Source organism: Trichosurus vulpecula, chromosome 3 (assembly GCF_011100635.1).
Source record: "Trichosurus vulpecula isolate mTriVul1 chromosome 3, mTriVul1.pri, whole genome shotgun sequence".
NCBI lineage: Eukaryota > Metazoa > Chordata > Mammalia > Diprotodontia > Phalangeridae > Trichosurus > Trichosurus vulpecula.
Window position 1 is genome coordinate 263163965 of NC_050575.1, and position 23120 is coordinate 263187084.

The 23120-nt window shown below is 36.8% G+C and overlaps 1 protein-coding gene across 1 annotated transcript in view; it reads right to left on the bottom strand.

Moving 5' to 3' along the window:
• Nucleotides 1-23120, bottom strand: part of TMX4 (thioredoxin related transmembrane protein 4) — a 123312-nt gene that overhangs the window by 27171 nt on the left and 73021 nt on the right. The window contains exon 6 of the mRNA XM_036750830.1: nucleotides 16155-16256. Coding sequence (XP_036606725.1) covers nucleotides 16155-16256 — 102 coding nt within the window. The remainder of the gene's footprint in view (nucleotides 1-16154; nucleotides 16257-23120) is intronic.

Sequence of the window (23120 nt, forward strand, 5' to 3'; positions counted from 1 at the left end):
CTTTATCCTCTGACCTTTAAAAAACAATCAGTGACTTCCTTTGAGGTTTGAATCAGATGCCACCTTCTCTAGGAAGCCTTCATTGATGTCTCCCCCCACTCTCCATTTAGCATGCTTTCCCTCAGTTTACCTTGAAGTACACTCATGTCTATCTTCCACAGTACTAACCCTCGTGCCTTGCATTGAAAAGCTATACAAGGCAATGTGGTATAGAAGGGCATTCCTTTTTCTAATCTATTCATAATTTGGTTCTCTGTATTAATGTTTCCAGTAATATCAGCCAATAACCAAACAATTACTGAGTATCAACTATGCATTAGCATTACAGAATGATGCAAAACAAAGAGAAGAAAGGAAGGAGATTTTTTTATTAACCTATGTAGATGTTTTATGCTATTAATTTTTGATATTAAAGTCTTAAACTGCTATGATCTGTATCTATTTAACCTGCCAAGCACAAGAAGACACTTTAGAAATATTTTCTTGGATTGAGGAGGATTAACAAATGTTTCTGAAGCGTGTTTTTCCCCTTTGGAAGCAATGTTCCTATGATTATCTAGGGACATCCCAAAACACTGGAGTGTCAGTTCCATTTAGTTCTAACAGATGGCAGTGTCACAGATGTTTGACTCTGATGTCATTAAGTGGTTTTAAATGAGGGCGTAAAGCATACATATAAGAATAAAATTATCAAAGGTAAAATAACAATCAAAATGGACATCTAAAGTACTGATGAACAAAATTGTGTAAATTTCATATGTAGTTATTGTTCTCCATCTTTTCATGGTTTAGATTTACTCACCAAAGGATGAGAACAAAAATATTAAAATGTTATTAATCTTGTGACTCACTAGATGGATTTATGTCGTGTCAAGAAAAATACAATCTGATGTTAGATATTGTCTAAATATGCAAAGTGAAGTGAAGGACTGATATGTTTGCCAGGCTATAACAAGCAAAATAAATCTGAAACATTTTACCCTTTGCCTGGCGATCTCACATGAAAAATTTTTGACTTTAATATAACCTAAATTAATTTACAGATTTTAGTGCCATATTAATCAAATTAACAAGTGGATACTTTTTAAGAGCCAGATGAAATAATAACATTCATTTGGAAGAACAAAAGATATAGAATCTTAAAGGAAATAATGAGGCAGAAATTATGAATACCTAGGGCAGAAGATTACTAGACTTCAAACTGTACTAAAAAGCAGTGGGCATCAAAACTATTTGTTACTGAGTAAAATACCACAGAAGCAAGAAACAGGAGCCCTAAAAACAGAAAGCAATCGTCTAGCACTAATAAACCTAATAAGATAAGTTAATGGAAAGATACCCCTTTTTGACAAGAACTACTAGAAAGCCTGCGAAGCTGTGTGACTGAAATTAGTTTAAGACCAACACTATATATGTGTGTGTACGTATAATATATATAATATAATAAGTACAAAATGGATCCATGACCCGTAAACAGTTGTGCCATAAGATACAAATTTTAAAAACAGACAAAACAAGGATCAGGTAGCTTTTATAACTGTGGCTTAATCTGACATGGAATAGAAAACAATATAAAAGATGAAACAGACAACTTTGACTATACAAAATTAAATGTTAAAGTTCTTGTATGAATAAAAAAAATTAAGACAGAACTAAAAGAGAAATTTTAGAAAAAGAAAATATTTGCATCAAATATGCAAAACATCGTTTAAGGAACTGACACAAATATGTAACACTGAGAGCTAACTGATAAGTGGTAAATGAATATGAACAATTTTCTTTTCTTTTTTTTCCCTTTTCTTTTATTTAATTTATTTAATATATTTAGTTTTCAGCATTAATTTTCACAAGAGTTTGAATTACAAATTTTCTCCCCATTTCTACCCTCCCACCCACTCCAAGGTGGCGTATATTCTGGTTGCCCTGTTCCCCAGTCAGCCCTCCCTTTTGTTACCCCACTCCCCTCCCATCCCCCTTTCCCTTCTTGTCTTGTAGGGCAAGATAAATTTCTGTGCCCCATTGCCTGTGTATCTTATTTCCTAGTTGCATGCAAAAATTTTTTTTGTTTGTTTTTGAAAGTCTGTTTTTAAAACTTTGAGTTCCAAATTCTCTCCCCTCTTCCTTCCCCGCCCACCCTCCCTAAGAAGGCAAGCAATGCAACATAGGCCACATGCATATCATTATGTAAAACCCTTCCACAATACTCATGTTGTGAAAGATTAACTATGTTTTGCTCCTTCCTAACCTATCCCCCTTTACTGAATTTTCTCCCTTGACCCTATCCTTTTTTGAAAGTGTTTGCTTTTGATTACCTCCTCCCCCTGTCTGCCCTCCCTTCTATTGTCCCCCCTCTTTTATCTTCTTCCTCCTTCTTTCCTGTGGGGTAAGATACCCAACTGAGTGTGTATGGTATTCCCTCCTCAGGTCAAATCCAATGAGAGCAAGATTTACTCATTCCTCCTCACCTGCCCCCTCTTCCCTTCCTACAGAACCACTTTTTCTTGCTACTTTTATGCAAGATAATTTACCCCATTCTATCTCTCCCTTTCTCCCTCTCTCAATATATTCCTCTCATCCCTTAATTTGATTTTAATTTTTTAGATATCATCCCTTCATATTCAACTCACCCTGTACCCTCTATGTGTATATATATATATATATATATATATATATATATATATATATATATACACACACACATACGTATACACCGACATATATACATACATAGACACACACATATGTATATACACACATACACATATTATGTACGCATATTCCTTTCAGCTACTATGATACTGAGGTTTCATGAATCATACACATCATCTTTCCATGTAGGAATGTAAACAAAACAGTTCAACTTTAGTAAGTCCCTTATGATTTCTCTTTCTTGTTTACCTTTTCATGCTTCTCTTAATTCTTGTGTTTGAAAGTCAAATTTTCTATTGAGTTCTGATCTTTTCACTGAGAAAGCTTGAAAGTCCTCTATTTTATTGAAAGTCCATATTTTGCCTTGGAGCACGATACTCAGTTTTGCTGGGTAGGTGATTCTTGGTTTTAATCCTAGCTCCACTGACCTCCGGAATATCATATTCCAAGCCCTTCGGTCCCTTAATGGGGAAGCTGCTAGATCCTGTATTATCCTAATTGTTTTTCCACAATACTCAAATTGTTTCTTTCTGGCTGCTTATAGTATTTTCTCCTTGACCTGGGAGCTCTGGAATTTGGCAACAATATTCCTAGAAGTTTTCTTTTTGGGATCTATTTGAGGAGGCAATCGATGGATTCTTTCAATTTCTATTTTTCCCTGTGGCTCCAGAATATCAGGGCAATTCTCCTTGATAATTTCTTGAAAGATGATATCTAGGCTCTTTTTTTGATCATGGCTTTCAGGTAGTCCAGTAATTTTTAAATTATCTCTCCTGGATCTATTTTCCAGGTCAGTGGTTTTTCCAATGAGATATTTCACATTGTCTTCCATTTTTTCATTCCTTTGGTTCTGTTTTATAATATCTTTTTTTTTTGTTAATACATTTTTTATTTATTTTGTTAAATATTCCAAATTACAGATAAAATATTTAACATTAATTTTTTTAAATGCAATTTATTTATTTAACATATTTGGTTTTCAGCATCGATTTTCACAACATTTTGAATTACAAATTTTCTCCCCATTTCTACCCTCCCCCCCACTCCAAGATGGTTTATATTCTGGTTGCCCTGTTCCCCAGTCAGCCCTCCCCTCTATCACACCCCTCCCCTCTCATCCCCTTTTCCCTTCCTTTCTTGTAGGGCAAGATAAATTTCTACGCCCCATTGCCTGTGTATCTTATTTTTTAGTTGCATACAAAAACTTTTTTTGTTTTTGAACATCTGATTTTTTTTTTTATCTAGTTTTTTTTTTTAAAGGTGTTTTATTTATTTTTAGTTTACCACACCCGGTTCTACATAGTTTTGAGTTCCAGTTTTTCTCCCCTCCCTCCCCCCTCCCTTCCCAAGATGGCATGAAGTCTCATATAACTGTCATGTATAACTTCGCATTGAATTAATTTATGCTCTAGTCAAGTCGTGGAGAAGAATTTTGACCAATGGAATGAATCATGTGAAAGAAGAAACAGAACCAAAAAAAAAAAAACAAAACAAACAAAAAAAAAACCCAAAAACAAAAACAAAAGAGAAGCAGAAAAGGCGAGCATGTAGTGTGCCTCAGTCTATATTCAAACTTCGCAGTTCTTTCTCTGAATGAAGATAGCATTCTCCATCGTGAGTCCCCTGGAGTTGTCCTTGCCCCTTTAGGTTGCTGAAAGAAGCGCAGTATGTCAGGGTTGGTCCTCACGGAATCCACATATCTGTGGCTGTGCACAACGTTCTCCTGGCTCTGCTCCGCTCACTCAGCATTATGTCATGTAGGTTTTTCCAGGTTGTTATGAAGTCTGCATCATCCCCATTTCTTATGGCACAATAGTATTCTATCACCTTCATATACCACAGCTTGTTCAGCCATTCCCCGATTGATGGGCATCCCTTTGCTTTCCAATTCTTGGCTACCACAAAGAGAGCTGCTATAAATATTCTTGTACATATGGGTCCTTTTCCCGCTTGCATGATTTCTTTGGGATACAACCCTAGAAGTGGTATTACTGGGTCAAAGGGTATGAACATTTCTATAGCCCTTTGGGCATAGTTCCACACCGCCCTCCAAAATGGCTGGATCAGCTCACAACTCCACCAGCAATGCAACAATGTTCCAATTTCCCCACATCCTTTCCAGCATTTATCATTCTCCTGATTTGTTATTTTAGCCAATCTGACAGGAGAGATGTGGTATCTAAGAGTTGTTTTGATTTGCATTTCTCTAATCAGCAGCGATCCAGAGCATTTTTTCATATGCCTGTAGATAGCTTTAATTTCTTCCTCTGAAAACTGCCTGTTCATATCCTTTGACCATTTCTCAATTGGGGAATGGCTTGTATTCCTATATATTTGGCTTAGCTCCCTGTATATTTTAGAGATGAGGCCTTTATCAGAGATACTAGTTGCAAAGATTTTCTCCCAATTTTCTGCTTCCCTCCTAATTCTTGTTGCATTGGCTTTTTTTGTACAAAAACATTTCAATTTGACATAATCAAAATTATCCATTTTGCATTTTGTAATGCTCTCTATCTCTTGTTGGGTCATGAATTCTTTACTTTTCCACAAATCTGATAAGTAAACTATTCCTTGCTTTCCCAGATTATTTAGAGTATCAACTTTTACGCCTAAATCATGAACCCATTTTGACTTTATTTTGGTATATGGTGTAAGATATTGGTCTATGCCCAGTTTTTTCCCTACCATTTTCCAATTTTCCCAACAGTTTTTGTGAAATAGTGAATTATTAGCCCAGAAACTGGCTTCTTTGGGTTTGTCAAAGAGTAGATTGCTGTAGTTGTTGACTTCTCCATCTTGTGTACCTATCCTATTCCACTGATCCACACCCCTGTTTCTTAACCAGTACCAGGCAGTTTTGATGACTGCTGCTGTGTAGTACAGTTTAATATCTGGTGTGGCTAAACCACCATATCTAGCATGTCTTTTCATTAATATCCTAGATACTCTAGACCTCTTGTTTTTCCAAATGAATTTTGTTATTATTTTGTCCAGCTCGGTAAAAAAATTTTTTGGTAGTTCGATTGGTATGGCACTGAATAGATAGATTAATTTAGGTAGAATTGTCATTTTTATTATATTAGCTCGGCCTAACCATGAGCAAGTGATATTTCTCCATTTATTTAGATCTGATTTTATTCGCGTGAAAAGTGTTTCATAGTTATGTTCATATAGGCCCTGGGTTTGTCTTGGCAAAGAGACTCCCAAATATTTTATAGTGCCTTCAGTAACTTTGAATGGAATTTCTCTTTCTATCTCTTGCTGTTGGGCTTTGTCAGTAATGTATAGGAATGCTGAGGATTTATGTGGTTTTATTTTATATCCTGCAACTTTGCTAAAGTTGTTTATTATTTCAAGTAGTTTTTTACTTGATTCTCTAGGATTCTCTAGATAAATCATCATATCATCTGCAAACAGTGATAATTTAGTTTCTTCTTTTCCTATTCTAATTCCTTCAATTTCTTTTTCTTCTCTTATTGCTACAGCTAATGTTTCTAGAACCAAATTGAATAATAGGGGTGATAATGGACATCCTTGTTTCACCCCTGATCTTATTGGGAATACATCTAGTTTATCCCCATTACAAATAATGCTTGTTGATGGTTTTAGGTAGATGCTATTTATAATTTTGAGGAAGGTTCCCCTTATTCCTATGCTTTCTAGTGTTTTTAATAGGAATGGGTGTTGTACTTTGTCAAAGGCTTTTTCTGCGTCTATTGAGATGATCATATGGTTTCTGCTAGTTTTATTGTTGATATGGTCAATTATGCTAATAGTTTTCCTAATATTGAACCAGCCTTGCATTCCTGGAATAAATCCTACCTGGTCATGGTGTATTATTCTCGTAATGAGTTGCTGCAATCTTTTTGCTAATATTTTATTTAAAATTTTTGCATCAATATTCATTAGAGAAATTGGTCTATAATTTTCTTTCTCTGTTTTAACTCTACCTGGTTTGGGTATTAGTACCATATTTGTGTCATAAAAAGAATTTGGTAGGACTCCTTCTTCACCTATTTTCCCAAATAGTCTACAAAGTAATGGAATTAGTTGTTCTTTAAATGTTTGATAGAATTCACATGTAAAACCATCTGGCCCTGGAGATTTTTTCCTAGGGAGTTCGTTGATGGCCTGCTCAATTTCTTTTTCTGATATGGGGTGTTTTATAATATCTTGATTTCTCATAAAGTCACTAGCTTCCACTTGCTCCAATCTCATTTTTAAGGTAGTATTTTCTTCAGTGGTCTTTTGGACCTCCTTTTCCATTTGGCTAATTCTGCCTTTCAAGGCATTCTTCTCCTCATTGGCTTTTTGGAACTCTTCTGCCATTTGAGTTAGTCTATTTTTTAAGGTGTTTTCTTCAATATTTTTTTCAGTATTTCTTTGGATCTCCCTTAGCAAGTCATTGACTTGTTTTTCATAGTTTTCTTGCATCCTTCTCATTTCTCTTCCCAACTTTTCCTCTACTTCTCTAACTTGCTTTTCCAAATCCTTTTTGAGCTCTTCCATGGCCTGAGACAAGTTCATGTATTTCTTGGAGGCTTTTGATGTAGGCTCTTTGACTTTGTTGACTTCTTCAGGCTGTATGTTTTGGTCTTCTTTGTCACCAAAGAAAGATTCCAGAGTATGCGACTGAATCTGAGTCTGTTTTCACTGCCTGGCCATGTTCCCAGCCAACTTACTTGACCCTTGAGTTTTTCAGAGGGGTATGACTGCTTGTAAAGAGTACTTTGTTCCAAGCTTGAGGGCACCCGCCGTTGATTTCAGAGCTATTTCTATACAGCCAGCTCTGCCACACTAGCACTCCTCCTTCCCCAAGAACCGCCAACCTGGACCTGACACAAATCTTAAGCATGCTCTGCACTCCTGCTCTGATCTGCCACTTAATTCCTCCAGGTGGGCCTGGGGCTGGAAGCAACTACAGCTATAGTCCTGTAGCTGCACCACCTCTGCTGTCCCCAGGGCGGTGGCTTAACCAGGACTCTTTTCACTCTGTCCCAGCAGCTTTTCCCACTAACCTGCTCTGTTGTCTTTGGTGTTTGTGGGTTGAGAAGTCTGGTAACTGCCACAGCTCTCTGATTCAGGGCGCTAGGGCCTGTTCTGCCCAGCTCCTGGTCTGGTTGATCCTGCTGCCACCCATGCTGGGCTCCGCTCCCCTCCGCTCTGTGCACGATAGACCTTATCCAGCGATCATCCAGGCTGTCCTGGGCTGGATCCCTGCTTCCCTCTGCTATTTTGTGGGTTCTGCAGTTCTAGAATTTGTTCAGAGCCATTTTTATATGGTTTTTGGGGGGACCTGGCAGGGAGCTCACAGAAGTCCCTGCTTTGCAGCTGCCATCTTGGCTCCGCCCCCCTAATATGAACAATTTTCAAAAGACGAACTGCACATTATAAATGATTACATGAAAACAGAGAAGGAAGAAGAGAGGGAGGGTTTGGGTGAAAGATAGCAAGTTCCATTTTGGAAATTTAAGAAGTGTACTGGACATTTAGCTGTCTGAAAGGCAATTATAGATTATGACTGAAGGTCAATAGAGAGATTGGGATAGGAAAGGTAGATTTGAGAATCAACTGCATATCATCAAATACTAAGAGGCTGATGAGATCACTAAATGAAATAGTATAGACTGGGGAGAAGACCCAGGACAGAACCTGAGGGACACCTAAAATTAGAGGCTGTGATCTGGAGGAAAATCCAACAAAGGCCACTGAGGAGGGGTCAGACAGGTAGGAGGAAAACCAGGAGAGAGTGGTGTCTTGAAAACCTACAGAAAAGAGTGTATTAAAGAGGAGAGAGCGATCCAACAATGTCAAAAGTTGCAAAGACATAAAGCTGAATGAGGATTGAGGAAAGGGCAATGGACTTGGCAACTAAAAGATCATTAGTAACTTTAGAAATAGCAGTTTTGATGGAATGATAAGGCTGGAAGTCAGACTGTAAGGGGTTAAAAAGAGAGTGAGGAGAGAAAAGAGGATGCACAGATTGCAGATGACCTTTTTGAGAAGTTTAGCTACAAAAAGGTAGAAGAGATATAGGATAACAGTTAGGAGGTATGGAGGATGAGATCAAGAGAGAGTTTTTCAGGGTTAGGGAAACATGACCATGTTTGTAGGTAGTAGGAAATGAGCTAGGGAAAGACTGAAAATAAGTGAAAGAGTGGGGAACCTGTTGGAGGAGACAGGATGGAATGGGATTGTATGAACAAGCAGGGGGGTTACTCTTGGTAAGAAGAAAGGCCACTTCATCATGTGAAACAGGGGTGAGGGAGGAGAGTGGCAGAGGTACCTAGGTAATAGAGCATAAAGAATGGGGGAGAAAGAGTTCATAGCAAATGGCAACAGCCTCAATTTTTCTGAAAAATATGAGATAAGGTTCTCTGCTGAGAAAGTGGGGGGACAGGAAGCCATGGGAGTTCTAAGAAGGGATTGTATGATTTGGAAGACCTGCTGTGAAGAATGGGACACTGAGCTGATAATGGAAATATAGTACTAGTGAGGGCTCAGTTGAGGTTAGTAGCGTAATCTATAGTGGACCCATTCAGAATGGTTGCATGATTTTCTACACCTTTGTTCAACAGTTATAATAATAAGGGGCCTAGAGATTCAGGAAAGGATAGTGTAGCATTAAATTGGTTCATTGGGTCAAGGTGAGGAGAAGAGAAGAGAGTGGCTAGTGCAAGTAAGATGGCTGGGGAGAGAATTGAGGGGTCAAGGGATTGGAGGACAGAATGCATATGAAGAGTAGGGTTATGTAAAGGTAACTAGAGGGATAAGTGAAAAGCCAATAGATTAGGGTCAATTTCCACTTCCATTGTGAAAGTTATCTTCACTGATCCAGAGAGGCAAACTTATACTATAATTTATAACCCATGTTTCATTATAATTCATTTCCTTTGTAATTCTATGTATTTTATTCATGCATTTAAAAACCTTCTGAGAAGGAGTCCAGAAGATTCACCAGAATGTCAACAGGATTAGCAGGGTAAGTGATCTGTTCATGGCAAAACCACTAATATGTTTCTGATGCAAGATGTAGCCCCCAGGTGTTACTGACTCCAAAGCTGCTCTTCCTTCCTTATGCCATGCTACTTCTGATGCTGCACACAATAGGCAGAAACTTAATATGTGTTTGTTTAACTTATTTAATTTCTGAATGACTACAAATCAATTAAAGAATAAAGTATACCTGAAGATACAACTGTGTGACATCAGACAAATTCTTTTATTTCTCTGGGCCTCAGTTTTTTTATCTGAGTAAAGACAGCAGGTGTTACGCTGATCCTTGAGGCCCTTCCTGGTGTTATAATTTTATGAAACCAGAGGATTTCAGGTCCCTCTATAATAATAATGCCTGAAGCTAATAAAAATGTCATTATGGAATAACTGACATATTGGGAATGAAAATGATCACTAAAACCAAGGTGGTTCACAGCTCTAAAATTGTTTTATAACCGAACAGCTGACAAGACAGAAGCAACCAATGCTTGCTGAAGGCACAATCGCAGCTGGAGAAAGGCAAAGCGTATATATGCATTACACCTCACAGGCATTGAAGCACAGCACATAATATGCACTGTACTATTTGTATATCATTATATTTCAAAATCACAACAGAGAGCAAGAAAGAATAATCAGAGGTTGTATTCTCTTGAAACTCTTCAACCTTCTGTAACAGTAAGGCAGTAATAACAATGTAGATGATAACTGTCAAAATGCCTATGTACTTCTGTATTGCAAAGTATACAAGACTCTCCATAAAGAAGATAAAAGACGTAAATCACTTATTCAGACACCAGAGAACCATATCCCATAACCAAATGCTCAGCTCCCACAGCCAGTCAGTGCACTTCATCATAACAGCAAGGAACCCAAAACATTCCACACACAATATCACAACCTGGAGCCTTGCCATCCCAAAACCTCTCCAACTGCCTGCTGGGGTCTTCCCCAAAACAAACTCACAGTACAGCTAAGTCACAGCCTGTTCAGTTCTAACTATCACGAGGGTGGCCATTAGCAGCCATAACTGCTCTCTCTCTCAGCATTTCCTGTGATATAACTTCCTTTTCTTGTCAGGAAGCTCCTCCCACTACATGTGACTTAGACTTCCTGTGACGTAAACAGGTCACATGGCCTATTAATGGGTAGGAAAGATCTTCAACTCTAAATTGCTACTCCACCTCCTCAAGTCCATCAACTTGTCTCTGCCCTACACACCAACAGGGTCACAAGGGGCACAGTGGATGGGGCCTGAGGTCAGGGAGACCTGAGTTCAAATCTAGCCTCATATATTAACTAGCTGTGTGACCCTAGGCTAGTTGATTAACCCAGTTTGCCTCAGTTTACTCATCTGTAAAATGAGCCAGAGAAGGAAATGCAAACCCCTCCAGAGTCTTTGCCAAGAAAACCCCAAATGGGATCATGAAGAGTCAGACTCAACTGAAAATGACTGAATGACAGCAACAACGTGGTCAGTTAGAAGTCACCTCTTAAAAAAATTCTACTACCTTTAGGACAAGGAATTCCACTGTCATATCATAATTTCTTATTCATTCATTCACACTGTAAACTTTTCAACTGACTTTCTTGTGAAGCTGGGGCCCTCGCTGTCATCCCCAGTCTACCTGCTCCACTCTGGCTTCACTTGCCAAGATACCCACTATATGTTTCACTAGCCACCATTTTTGCCCTTTGAAATCTCACTATTCCCATCCTGCAGATTCTCACGGCTAGGTAACTTATAGCAGCTGACTCCTCTTCTCCTATTTGATGATGATGATAACAAGAGATACCATTTTTACAGCTCTTTAAGGTTTGCAAAATGTATTACAACTATTTCATTTTATCCACATAACTTCAGAAGCACATGCTACTATCCCATTTTGCACATGCGGAAACTGAGGCATAGAGAGGTTAAGAGACTTGCCCAGGGTCACAGTCAATAAATGTTTGAGACCATATTTGAACTCAGGTCTTCCTGAGTTCAGTTCTAGTACTCTGTTCATGGCACCACCTGACTGCCTCCTCTGAGCTTGAGAATTTGCTTATTGTTTCAGGAGAAATTAATGACACTGAGTTGACTTTACCTATAATCCCTTTTTTCCCTATAGGCTCCCTTGACAATCACATTCATTCCCATTGATTACAGAATCATAGATTTACTGCTGAAAGGGACCTTAGAGGCCTGTGAGTCCAACCCCCTCATTTTACAGATGAGGAACCAGAGTGCTAAAGACTCTAAATGATTTGCCCTAAAACACAGAGGTAAGTGGCAGAGACAGTATCTGAACCTATGTGCTCTCACTTCATAGTAGGTACTCTATGGTTTTCACTACTATATCCATGCAGATTACTCCCCAAATCTATATAGTCATTTCCAAGTTCTCTTTGAAGCTCTCGACCTACATTTACAAATGTTTTCAGAACTTCTTCTCTTGGATGTCCCACTGGAATTTTAAACTCAAAATATCCTGAACTAGGTTTATCATCCTCTCCCCACCCCAGAACTGCTTCTCCTGATATTACTATTATCATCCATAAAACCACCATTCACCTGAACTCACATCACTGGCAAGCAGGTGCATGATAGATAGAGCTCTTGGCCTAGGGTTAGGAAAATCTGATTTCAAATTGAGCCTCAGGTATTTGCTAGCTGCATAATGGGGATAATAACAACATAATAATAGTATAATAATCCCAGGGATGTTGTGAGAATTAAATGAGTGTAAATATTTGCAAGCACTTAATATAGTGCCTGGCATATAGTAGTAAATGCTTGTTTCCCATTCCTTCCTATTTGCAAATTTAGGGTGATTTTCTCCTTCCCCTCCAATCCATCCATCACAATGTAGCCAGAACAATATTATTTTGTGGTTCCCCAGTGCCTACTGAGTAAAGTAAAAAAAAATAAAATCTTTGGCCTTCAAGGCCCTACATAATTTGGCACTGCTTTACCTTATCACTTATCATATCCTTTCAGAGTCTCTATGTTCCAGGCAAACAGAACAACCATTTTCCCCCACGCCATCCCCCAACATGCCTTATGTTCTTTCTCTTAGCCTGAAATACTTTACTTTCCTCTCTGCCTGGTAAACTGCAAGAGGAAGCTGTCTGTCTTATCTAAACTATTTATCTCCCATAATACCCACCACAATGTCCTCCACATAGTTAAGAGCTTAGTAAATGTTTATTGTTTCTTTGCAATTGTTTTTGATTACTGATTAAACAAGAGGATCACATTTTCTTCCCTTTAAAACTCTCTCTAAAGCATATCATGTCCTATATCACTTTTACCTCTGGACAACAAACAAGTTGTCTCTGTTCTTTCTTAAGGCAGCTGGGTGGTGCAGTGGAAAGAACAATGGACTTGGAGTCAGAGAAGCCCTAAGTTCAAATCTAGCCTCAGATATCCCTTATCCCGGTGGTAATGAGCAAGTTGTTTAAGGTCCCAATGCCTGAGTTTTCTTATCTGTAAACTAGGGATAATAAAAGTATCTACTTCCCAAGGCTTCTGTAAGGATAAAATGAAATAATATTTATAAAGCACTTTGCAAAACTTAAAGTGCTATATAAATGCTTGGGATGATGGTGAGGAAGAGAATGGCCACATCTAAAGAACATTCTTTTACTACAGTTTTATTTTTAAAAAAACAGCAAACATTTATTAAGTGCTTACTATTGCCAGGCACTGTGGTAACTGCTGGAGATACAAAGACAAAAGCAAAACAGTCTCTGCCTCCAAGGAGTCTGCATTTGGTAGTGAGGGCTATATAGAAAATACCTGGGGGAGGGCTTACCTAAATTTTAAAGAATGAGTTTTCAGAAAAGGTCTACTTTAGTGAGTAAATAAACATTCATTAAATTCCTTCAGAAACAGAGTTCATAATGAGAGGATAATTCTCATTATTTCATCAGGTAAACTGGCTTCACCTACACTTAGTAATGTCCTCATCTTTAGGACACTTGAGTTAATCTAATTCCCCAAGTTAATAAGCACAGAAACACTATTCCAGCAAATCCAGTCATGGTCTTGCACTAATAGAGCCAATCCCTATGAAAACTTGCCAAAAATAAATAAAACAAAAAAGGAGAAGCAGAGTACATTTTATTTCTTTTAGGTAAACTAGCTAGTTTCCTTTAAGCCTTAACACTAGGCATATGCTAATTAGCAACAAAAAAATAATCCAGTATCTGTCACAGAACTAATAAAGGAGTACCTTATAGAAAAATAGGAAAAAAATCTAACTGTGAAAATAAAAATAACTTTCAAAGTTGAATAATAGGATGCCTTAAAAGGGTATGTGTATCTTAAAATATCCCAGTTCCCTTGAATTATGTGCTGTTTTGGATTAAACGCTGGGCCGCTAGATTTGTTTTAAGGGTACACTTTAAAGGTTTTTGTTTAAAACACATACACATACAAAAGCAGCTGGACATTCTAAATGATCACCAGCAACAAAAAGTGTTAAATGTAAAAATAAAATTATTTAATGTCAAGGGGAAGAGGAGTCAGGGTACAAGCATTCAAATACACATATAGCACAGACATGGACTAGACTAGATGGTTCTCAGACCACTTCTAATGCTGAAAATTCTGTGATGGTGGGAAAGATTTTTGTTTTTTCTCCATCACTAAGTCATCAAGTATTTTTAATACATTGTACTCAGAAACTGCAATTAGCATACAACTTAATTGTAGTTAGTGAAATTCCACAGAGCTTAATAGGAGTTTAAGACACAATAGACAACCTGCAGTTGTCTAAGTAAGGAGAAGGGGGTGTTTAAATGACTCACTATTCTCAAGATGAAATTAGCTAATGCACCTGTAACTGACAAATAGGATTTTTTTTTACTGTATTCATAAGCAATTATAATAGCATGTTTGCTATTTAAATCTCTCCCTAAAACATATACAGGTGGAAAAATTTCACAGGCAGTTCTAACATTGCCTTTCATATATAAAGAGGATGCTACTGACCCATCATCAACAGGACATATGCTATTAACTGCTGCTGCTGCTTGTCAATAGTCAATGAACATTTATTAAGTGCCTATCATGTGCCAGGCAGAGTCCTAAGTACTGGGGACACAAATAGAAAAAGAAAGACAGTCCCTGCTCTCAAGAAGCTTACAATCTAATGGGGGGAAGTCAATATGCAAAAGGACTCTGAAAAGGGGAAGAGGAGCAAGTGTGAGGAGAACCACCAGGGTCCTCAAACTATGGGGGTGGAAGGGAGAGTGTTATTGTTGCTGGAGTCTAAATCAAGTAGAACAGCATGTGGAAAATGAAGAGTTGCTTGCTTTTACAAATAGGAGAAATTTTAGAATTGCTCCCCTTTTGAACAACTATATAAATTTATGAGACAAATGACCAGGGTAAAGAGCATAATCTTTGGTCATAAAATTGAGTAATACTTAACGGCCCACACTGAAATGAAGCAGTACCAGGAGCAATGGGTATATGTCAAAAGGTAAAAATTTAGGTTTGATGTCAGGGAAAACTTTCTAACATTTACAACTACCCAAAAGTGAAACAGCCTGCCTTGAGAAAAAATAAGAAAAATTATGATAGCTGATTTAATTATCATTATATGCTCTATTACAGAATATAATGCATACCCTATGTTATAATTATCATAGCAAAGCCTGATGACCTCTTATCAGGTATGTTCTTGCAGGGATGCTCTGTAGGGTATGAGTTGAATTGGATGCCTTTCTAGCTTAAGATCCTATGATCTACGACTATGAATCTATGTGCCAAATCCATGACTTTGTTCTCATTAGCACAGTGCTAACCTGATAAGTGATATTTGTATATATAGCTGACTCATTTGTCAATGAACCGTTCTTACAGTTTGAGTGCTAAGCAGTCCCCTTCCTTTTCCTTTTCTCACTGTTGCCTTTTGGGACATTTCTTGGACAATATGCAATTTCATCAGTGGAGAGAGAGAGCCAGAAAAAAAAAAACAAAAAACAAAATCTAGACAACTTATTTTGGAGAATGTTAAAGATAGAGTGAAGGAGATAGTTGAAACAAATAGATAATATGAGTTTTTGATGGCATGGTAGTTTAATTACCCTGCATTACCAGTAACAGTTAAGATGGAGTGGTATCTTATAAGAAAATTAATTTAACAAGAAATCCTAAGTCATGTAAAAAAACCTATAAAAGAAAAATTGCATATTTATTTGTTTTATATTCTACTTTCAACAACGCACAAAATGAACTATTTGCTTTAAAGAAGGGGTTCTTAACCTTTCTGAGTGTGTATTAACATCTATGATAGTCTGATGAAGTCTATGGACTTCTCAAGAGTGACTTTTTATAGTAATTAAAAGAAATACTAAATTTCAGATATGTTAGTGAAAATAGTCATGTTATTTTTTTCCCATCCAAGTTCAAAGGCCTCATGAAATTTATACAGGTCCCCCAAAAGAGCCCGTGGACTCCCAATTAAGAACCCCTAGTTAATAGTGTGAAAATGAGGAAAAAAATAGTCTCTTACCAGACCAAGGATGAGGCCAATCATTAGTGTGGCTACAACAAAGATGAAATATGAACCCCAAACTGGAATTCCAAGAGTCCCTGTGAAATAGTTGTGAAGTTGCTGAAATAGAAAGAAAAAAAGACTAAGTTAATTCCCATTGAGAATAAGAAAGGGTATGATTATTTCTGTCCTGTAGTCACTCAGAACTATGAACTAACTTTATTATGTGAATTATAATCAAACATCCAACGTTTCAGCACCTGAAGTGCTCCCCCTAACAGTCATATTTTTCTTTATAAAATTATAGATCTAGAATGAAGAAATACATTCAAATATAGTAAGGCTTAAGAGATGCCTGAAGTGAATAGCCTGATCTCTGCTGGCACTCATGGAATTCACTGGTCCATTTATCCATCATGCTGGAGTTCTTCCATATTTCCTTCATGATGTCCTGTGCTAGGTTTCATCTTGTCCTGATGAAATGCTCAAAGCCATAGGGCATCTATAAACCCCAGATATTTGTGTGTCTTTTCCTACCATTTTAATTAGATTGAAATCTTTTATTTAAAGAATAAATTGTTCTCTCTCCTCATTTCTTCTTCCAATTACTTAGTTGTCATAAACTACACAAAAGTTTAAAGAAATGTGAAGAACTGCACTAATTCAATGTTTTTACTAAAACACAGGCTTGGCATTATGTTACTTCAGGTCCCACCAGGTAATTATTAAAGAAACCATATAGATAGGAGATTCAGTCTTTTTTAATCAATTAACTACCAATGTGAATTTATCAGTCATTCAGGAAAACAAATATCTTTCAGTGGTTATTATTACCACACAAATATTCTTTCTGATTCTGATGGTATCACATAGGAATACAAAACACACAGGAATCTCACGATCTCAACCAGAAAGAAATCTGCATGTGATTCCTGGGAAAAGTCACAATCTTCATGACCTCAGATTTTACATTTGTAACATTAAGGTGATAGACTCGATGACCTTTGAGGTCCCTTGCAACTCTTGATAAAGGGATCCTAAGTAAAAGATACTGAGATAATAACTACTGGGGGGTGTGATTGCTTCTCTATGGACACATGTGTCGCTTGCTTCGGAAACTAATCCTATTTCCATAGTCAATAAATATCACGCTTGTTCATTCAACTGTTCATTAAACATTTGTCTAAGTTGTGCTTAGTACTGGGAGCCATAAAGGTTCTTTTGATCCTGCAAACCATAGGAGACATACACATTTTCTAAAGGAGTTTAAAACCTAGGAAAATGGGTTCCTAGTATATATATATATACATGTATATATGTATGTGTATGTATACATATATATGTACTATATATATACTATATATATACTATATATATACTAGTATAGCCAATGCAATCTTAATGCATCTTAATCTTTTTTTAAACTACCAGTTATCTTTAATTGCCACAAGAATAATCTGAGATTCTGCCCGTCTACTTGCCTATCTATTGAAAGACAGACAGCTCAACCAATATTTTATTTGCTGTGACCCTGAATCAAAACATTGTTTTACTACATTTCAAAACAAAAGTATAAACAGAACCCTATTTGTGAATTTCCATCACTTCTTACCAAGTGAGTGTTCAATTTTTAGCCATAACCTGGTACTGACAATATATGTGCATAAGGGAGCATGAATATGTGACTGCTTCTGGGATCTGCCTTTATGGAGACAGCTAACCTTTGTAATTTTTGTCTCTTATTTATACAATGGTTGCTCCAGTCTTGGACCACTCAGAGACTGGGTTTTAAGATCTCTTCCCCCTGGAGACCTTTTTGCCCTGAAGTCTACTGCTCATCATTCCTGATTAAATGTTAAGAAAGCCACAACTTTTTGTGACCACTAAGCCAGGAATAAAGGTAAAGTTGCCATTGTTTGACTAATGAAAATGGTTACTCCAGCCTTAATTCCACACAAAGGCCCTTTCTCCTCTCTAATCAACTTATTGTTCTAGACTCTACTGCTACTCTTTCCTAAGTCTCTATAATAATACTTCATTATTCCTAAGCACCCAGGCAGGTGGGGCTAACTAATGATGGGGAGCTACTAATAATGATCCAGCCCCAGCACCAGTCTCTCCCTGGCGTCTCCATCACGGGATCTTGAAGGGTAGGGCTCGAGTTTTAACAATACTGAAGAAGTAGGTTTGGAGCCCTTCTTGCCCCTAGAATTTACTGCTCTGGGGCTACCTCCTTTCTGAGGTGTGTCAACACAACAATGTCAAAGCCCTCCATTTCTGACCAAGTGCACTAGGTATTAACATTAAGGCTTCTGGGGCAGCTGCTATCCCACTCTTTCCTATGATTGGAAAATGAGGGTCTCTTGGCAAGGAATCCTGAAGTTTCCTCACTCTAACTAAACTATAGTTAAACTATAATTTAATTTGCAAAGAGCAATTATAGATGTAAAATGGGGCAATCAATATTACAATGAAATAGAACTGATATTTAACTTTTCTGTGGTGACAAATGAGAAGAAATGCCTGGAAGCTACTTTTCACTTCTTCTGTAACTAATCCCTCCAATCCTCAGTACTTTCTCAGGCCATAATCCCTTCTCTGTTTTTATTTTCCTCCCTCCTCAGTATTGATGCTATAGTTAAATAGCTCAACTCCACACTGCCCACTACTCTTGAATCTCTTGTCCCTCTGGTTTAATGTTTCTCATGCCTTATCAAATCCCAACCCTCAGATACTCCCATCATCTTTCACCGCTATTACCATGCTGCTGGCTGGAGGAAATTGTACAACCAAGTGGACTGGATCCACCGCAAATTCATGTTCACTATGGGGGCTTTACTGAAGCATTTATTTCTCCCTAAACAATTCCCTATTCCATTCCCTACAGAGGGTGTTCCAAATTTTTCTGTCCTCAAAGTTACCCTCTCCACACTCTCTTATAAGAACCTATTCTCAAACTTGACTAAGAAAATAAAGTTAAGTCATTGGCCGTGAGCTCCTTCTCTTCCCCATCTCTTCATCTCCAAACTCCCAAGTCATTCCTCATTTTCTCCTCTTTTACTCCAATCTCCAATTATTAAGAGGCCCTTCTCCTCACGAATGACAACTCCTCTACATGTGCCCTTAATCCTCTTCCTTTCACTTAGCTAAATTTTTATAACTGTGTCAGATTAATTAAAAGAGCTGGATTTCTGGGTGTTTGGTATTGATGTTTTAAAGCTCACGCGCGCGCGCGCACACACACACACACACACACACACACACACACCTCATTCTACAAGTTGAAGCTAATTGGAATACTAGTATTTATTAAATGCCAGGCACTATGTTAAGTACTGGTGATACGAAAAAAGGCAAAAAGAAGTCCCTGTTTTCAAGAAGCTCACAGTCTAAGGGGACTCCATATTGTTTTCATTAAAAAATTCCAATAAAAGTTAAATGTTTTTCTTAAGAGAAGCACTGTGTCTCACTCATTTTGTTATTTAGCAACAGACTAAATTGCGTAATTTCAGGATAATACTTGGACCTTTCCACACCAATTCAACTGGACTACCCTGAAAGCCCACAAGATGGCAACCTTTCCTTATATGTTTAACTGTCTTAGTTTGCAGTCATCTGCTACTGTTAATTTCTTCTTGCTTTTGGCAATAACTGCAGTTGTCTTAAAGCTACTACCTGGGCATTGATAAATTTCATTAAGAATCCCATTTCTAACCTTTTTTCAGGTTGTATTAAATTAATTAAATAATACAGTTTTTCTATTTATTTATATAATTTAGGTATTTATCAGAGAAAATCAAGAAGGCATCTCTAACAAAACATACAAATCACTCTACTATGTGAGAGTGATATTTAGCTTTAATAAAGCTAAGCCAAAATTGTCAAAATTCCTTTGACAAAAACTTTTGGGAGGAGAACATGAAAAGATTAATATACTGCATATTCTTTAAAAACAAAGGCAACATGATTTTACTATATTTATCTTAAGGCCTCCATGAGTTAAACTATAATTTAATTTGCAAAGAGTAATTATAGATGTAAAACGGGGCAATCAATATTACAATGAAATAGAACTGATATTTAACTTTTCTGTAGTGACAAATGAGAAGAAATGCCTGGAGCCTAGTAATAGCTGACATATACATGTATGATGTTTACAATTTGTATAGCACTTTACTTCCTCTCTCATTTTTTTCAGTCTTATGTTTCATTCTATTGCTCATTTTATAGAATAGGTGCCTAATAAATGGTTTCCGTTATATATTGCAGTAGTCACTGGGCAATGTATTATCAGTTCTGCTTACTTTATTTTGCATCAGTTCAAATAAGTCTTCCTACATGTTTCTTAATTCTTCATATTCATTATTTCTTATAATGGAGTAAAATTCCATTAAACTCACATACTGCAATTTGTTTAGTCAATCCTCAACAATGGGCATCTACTTTATTTTCAAACTTTTTTTCATTACTACAGAAAGCGCTACAACTAGCATTTTGATATATATGAGAATGGACATTTTAGTCACTTTTCAACAAAATCATAATTCTAAATTCCTTCCCAGATTAGTTGCACCAATTCACAGTTCATCAGCAGCAGTGTATCTGTCTTCCCATTTACCCCTCCATTCGCTGACTATTGCTATCTTTTAACGTCTTTGCCAATTTGCTATGTGTGAGGTAAAACCTCAAAGTTATTTTGACTTCCATTTCTCTTAGACTGAACTGGAGAAACGTTTCAAATATTTGCTAATCAATACTTTTGAGAAATGTTTGTTCCTAACCTTTAACAACTTAACCATTGGGAAATGACTCGTTATAATTTAGTGGGGCCATATCTCTTCCAGTCTCCCACAATGAAGCAAGGTCAAGTGCTTTTGGGCCTGTTTTCAGTCATGTGGTGGCCAAGAGCTAAAAGGAATTTTTATTATATGGGGTACACGCTGTGCTTTTTTATTGTCTCCTTGCCGGGTAACAGGAGAGGGGCTTTGTCAGCTAATGGGACAAATAGCTCCAGGTCACTCTCTTGGCTGAGATTCTTCCTTATGCAGCAAGTAGTGCATTCTTTGCTTTGGCTCTCCCATGTAGAGAGACAGTATGGAAGGATGATCAGTAGCCCTTTCTTACTTATTATTCTCCTCACAAGGAGCCTCGGACTTAACAAAAACTTTAGCCTTGGATCCTACTGGCCCTTTTAACTTTGCATTTCTTTTCCTGAGAAACAACAGAACAACTTTCTGCATTGCAGAGGAAGACAAAAGGATTGGCCCAAGCCAGGCTGATTTGCCAGAAAACAAATAGTAGAATTGTGTAGTACAGAGCCAAGGAAAAAGTAAGTGCTTAATTAGTAGTTCTGCAAATAGCCTTATGCTCTGTTGAAGATAAGTACCAGTCTCCCAACAAATTTTAACAGTAGTTATATGTGAAAGTCACTGAATCCTGTTCTGTTTGTGAAACTTTGTGAGTCTTTTAATTTGGCTTTTCTTGTGCTGTAAGAATAAATTAGCTGTCCTATGCCAGATTCATATTGTGCTCTGAGTACCTTTTTACTACTTCTTTTTGGGGGAGTCCCTAGATATAAGTAATTTATTTCTGCTTCTTCATTATCTAGTTTGTTCTACTTATATACTTTTCTACCTTTTGGTTGGATTTCTGGGTGTTTTGATGATTACTATTTAAATACATAATTTCAAGTCTAGAAATGCTTTTCTTCTCTCCTTCCTCTCCACCCCCATTAGTTCTACTTGTTTTCATTATGTCCTTTGAGATTTCTGGACGTTCTGTTTCTCCAAATTAATTTTGTTATTAATGTATCTAACTCTAGTTTGAACTGGTGTTTAATTTACTTAAATCAGTAAATTATTTTAGTTACTATTATTATCTTAAACATATTGGCTTGGACCAACCCTGAACCATGGCTATTCCTCCAAATATTTATGTTGCTCTTTATTTCTTTAAAGCATTTTATAATTGTATTAATGTATATTGAATGTGTCTTGGGAAATTAACTCCAATATATGTTTTCCATTTTAATTATGTTGAATGGAATTTCCATTTTTAATACTTCCTCCTGGATTTTACCAATATTATATAGAAACACTGTTGATATTCTTGTATTTACTTTACAACTTGTTCTTTTACTGGAGCAACTGCCTCAATTAATTTGTGTATTGTTTTTGCTGATTTTCTAATTAAATCATCATGTTGTCTGCACATAGGCATAATTTTATCTCTTTGCCAATGTTTATGCCCTTAATTTTGTTTCTTTTGACTTATTTCTATTACTAGTATTTCTTGAATAATGTCAAGTCATACTATTTTTGCTTTATCCTTGTAATTAGTAGGACAGCTTCTAGTGTTTCCTTACTGAAAATGCTGTCACTTTTTGGTTTTAAATAAATGTGTTTAAAAAAATCATATTAAAATGGCTCTCCTGTACCCATTCGTTTTAAGATTTTTAGCACAAATGAACACTGTGCATTTCTCTTTTTCTTATTGTATTTATTTTCTGAATTTAAGAATTAAAACAAGCATTCCATAACACAGCAGAATAAAAAAGGCGAATGCACATGAAATGGCAAATCTATTATGTACAACTTGCTATTCCTTTTAAACATGTAAGAAAGTTAATGCGTAACTTTCTCTGTTTTCTTTCCTTTTTTATCCTCTCCTCCCCCACCCTAGAGATGGCTACCATTAGACAAAAGTATGTGTGTGTATATACATATATATGTATGTAAAATCATTCTATACCCAGAATTCTTCTATTTATCAGTTCTTTCTCTGGATGCAGATGTGTCTTCCTTCATAGGACCTTTGTAATTAGTTTAGTTATGGAGATGGAAATGAGACATCAAAGAGGTTAGATGACTTAGGTTACACAGCCAGCATATAAAATTGGGATTCAAACCCAGGTCTTCCAATTCTAAGTTCAGTACTCCTTCCACAATAGCAGTTAATTAATCAGTCAACAAGTTTTTATTTAGT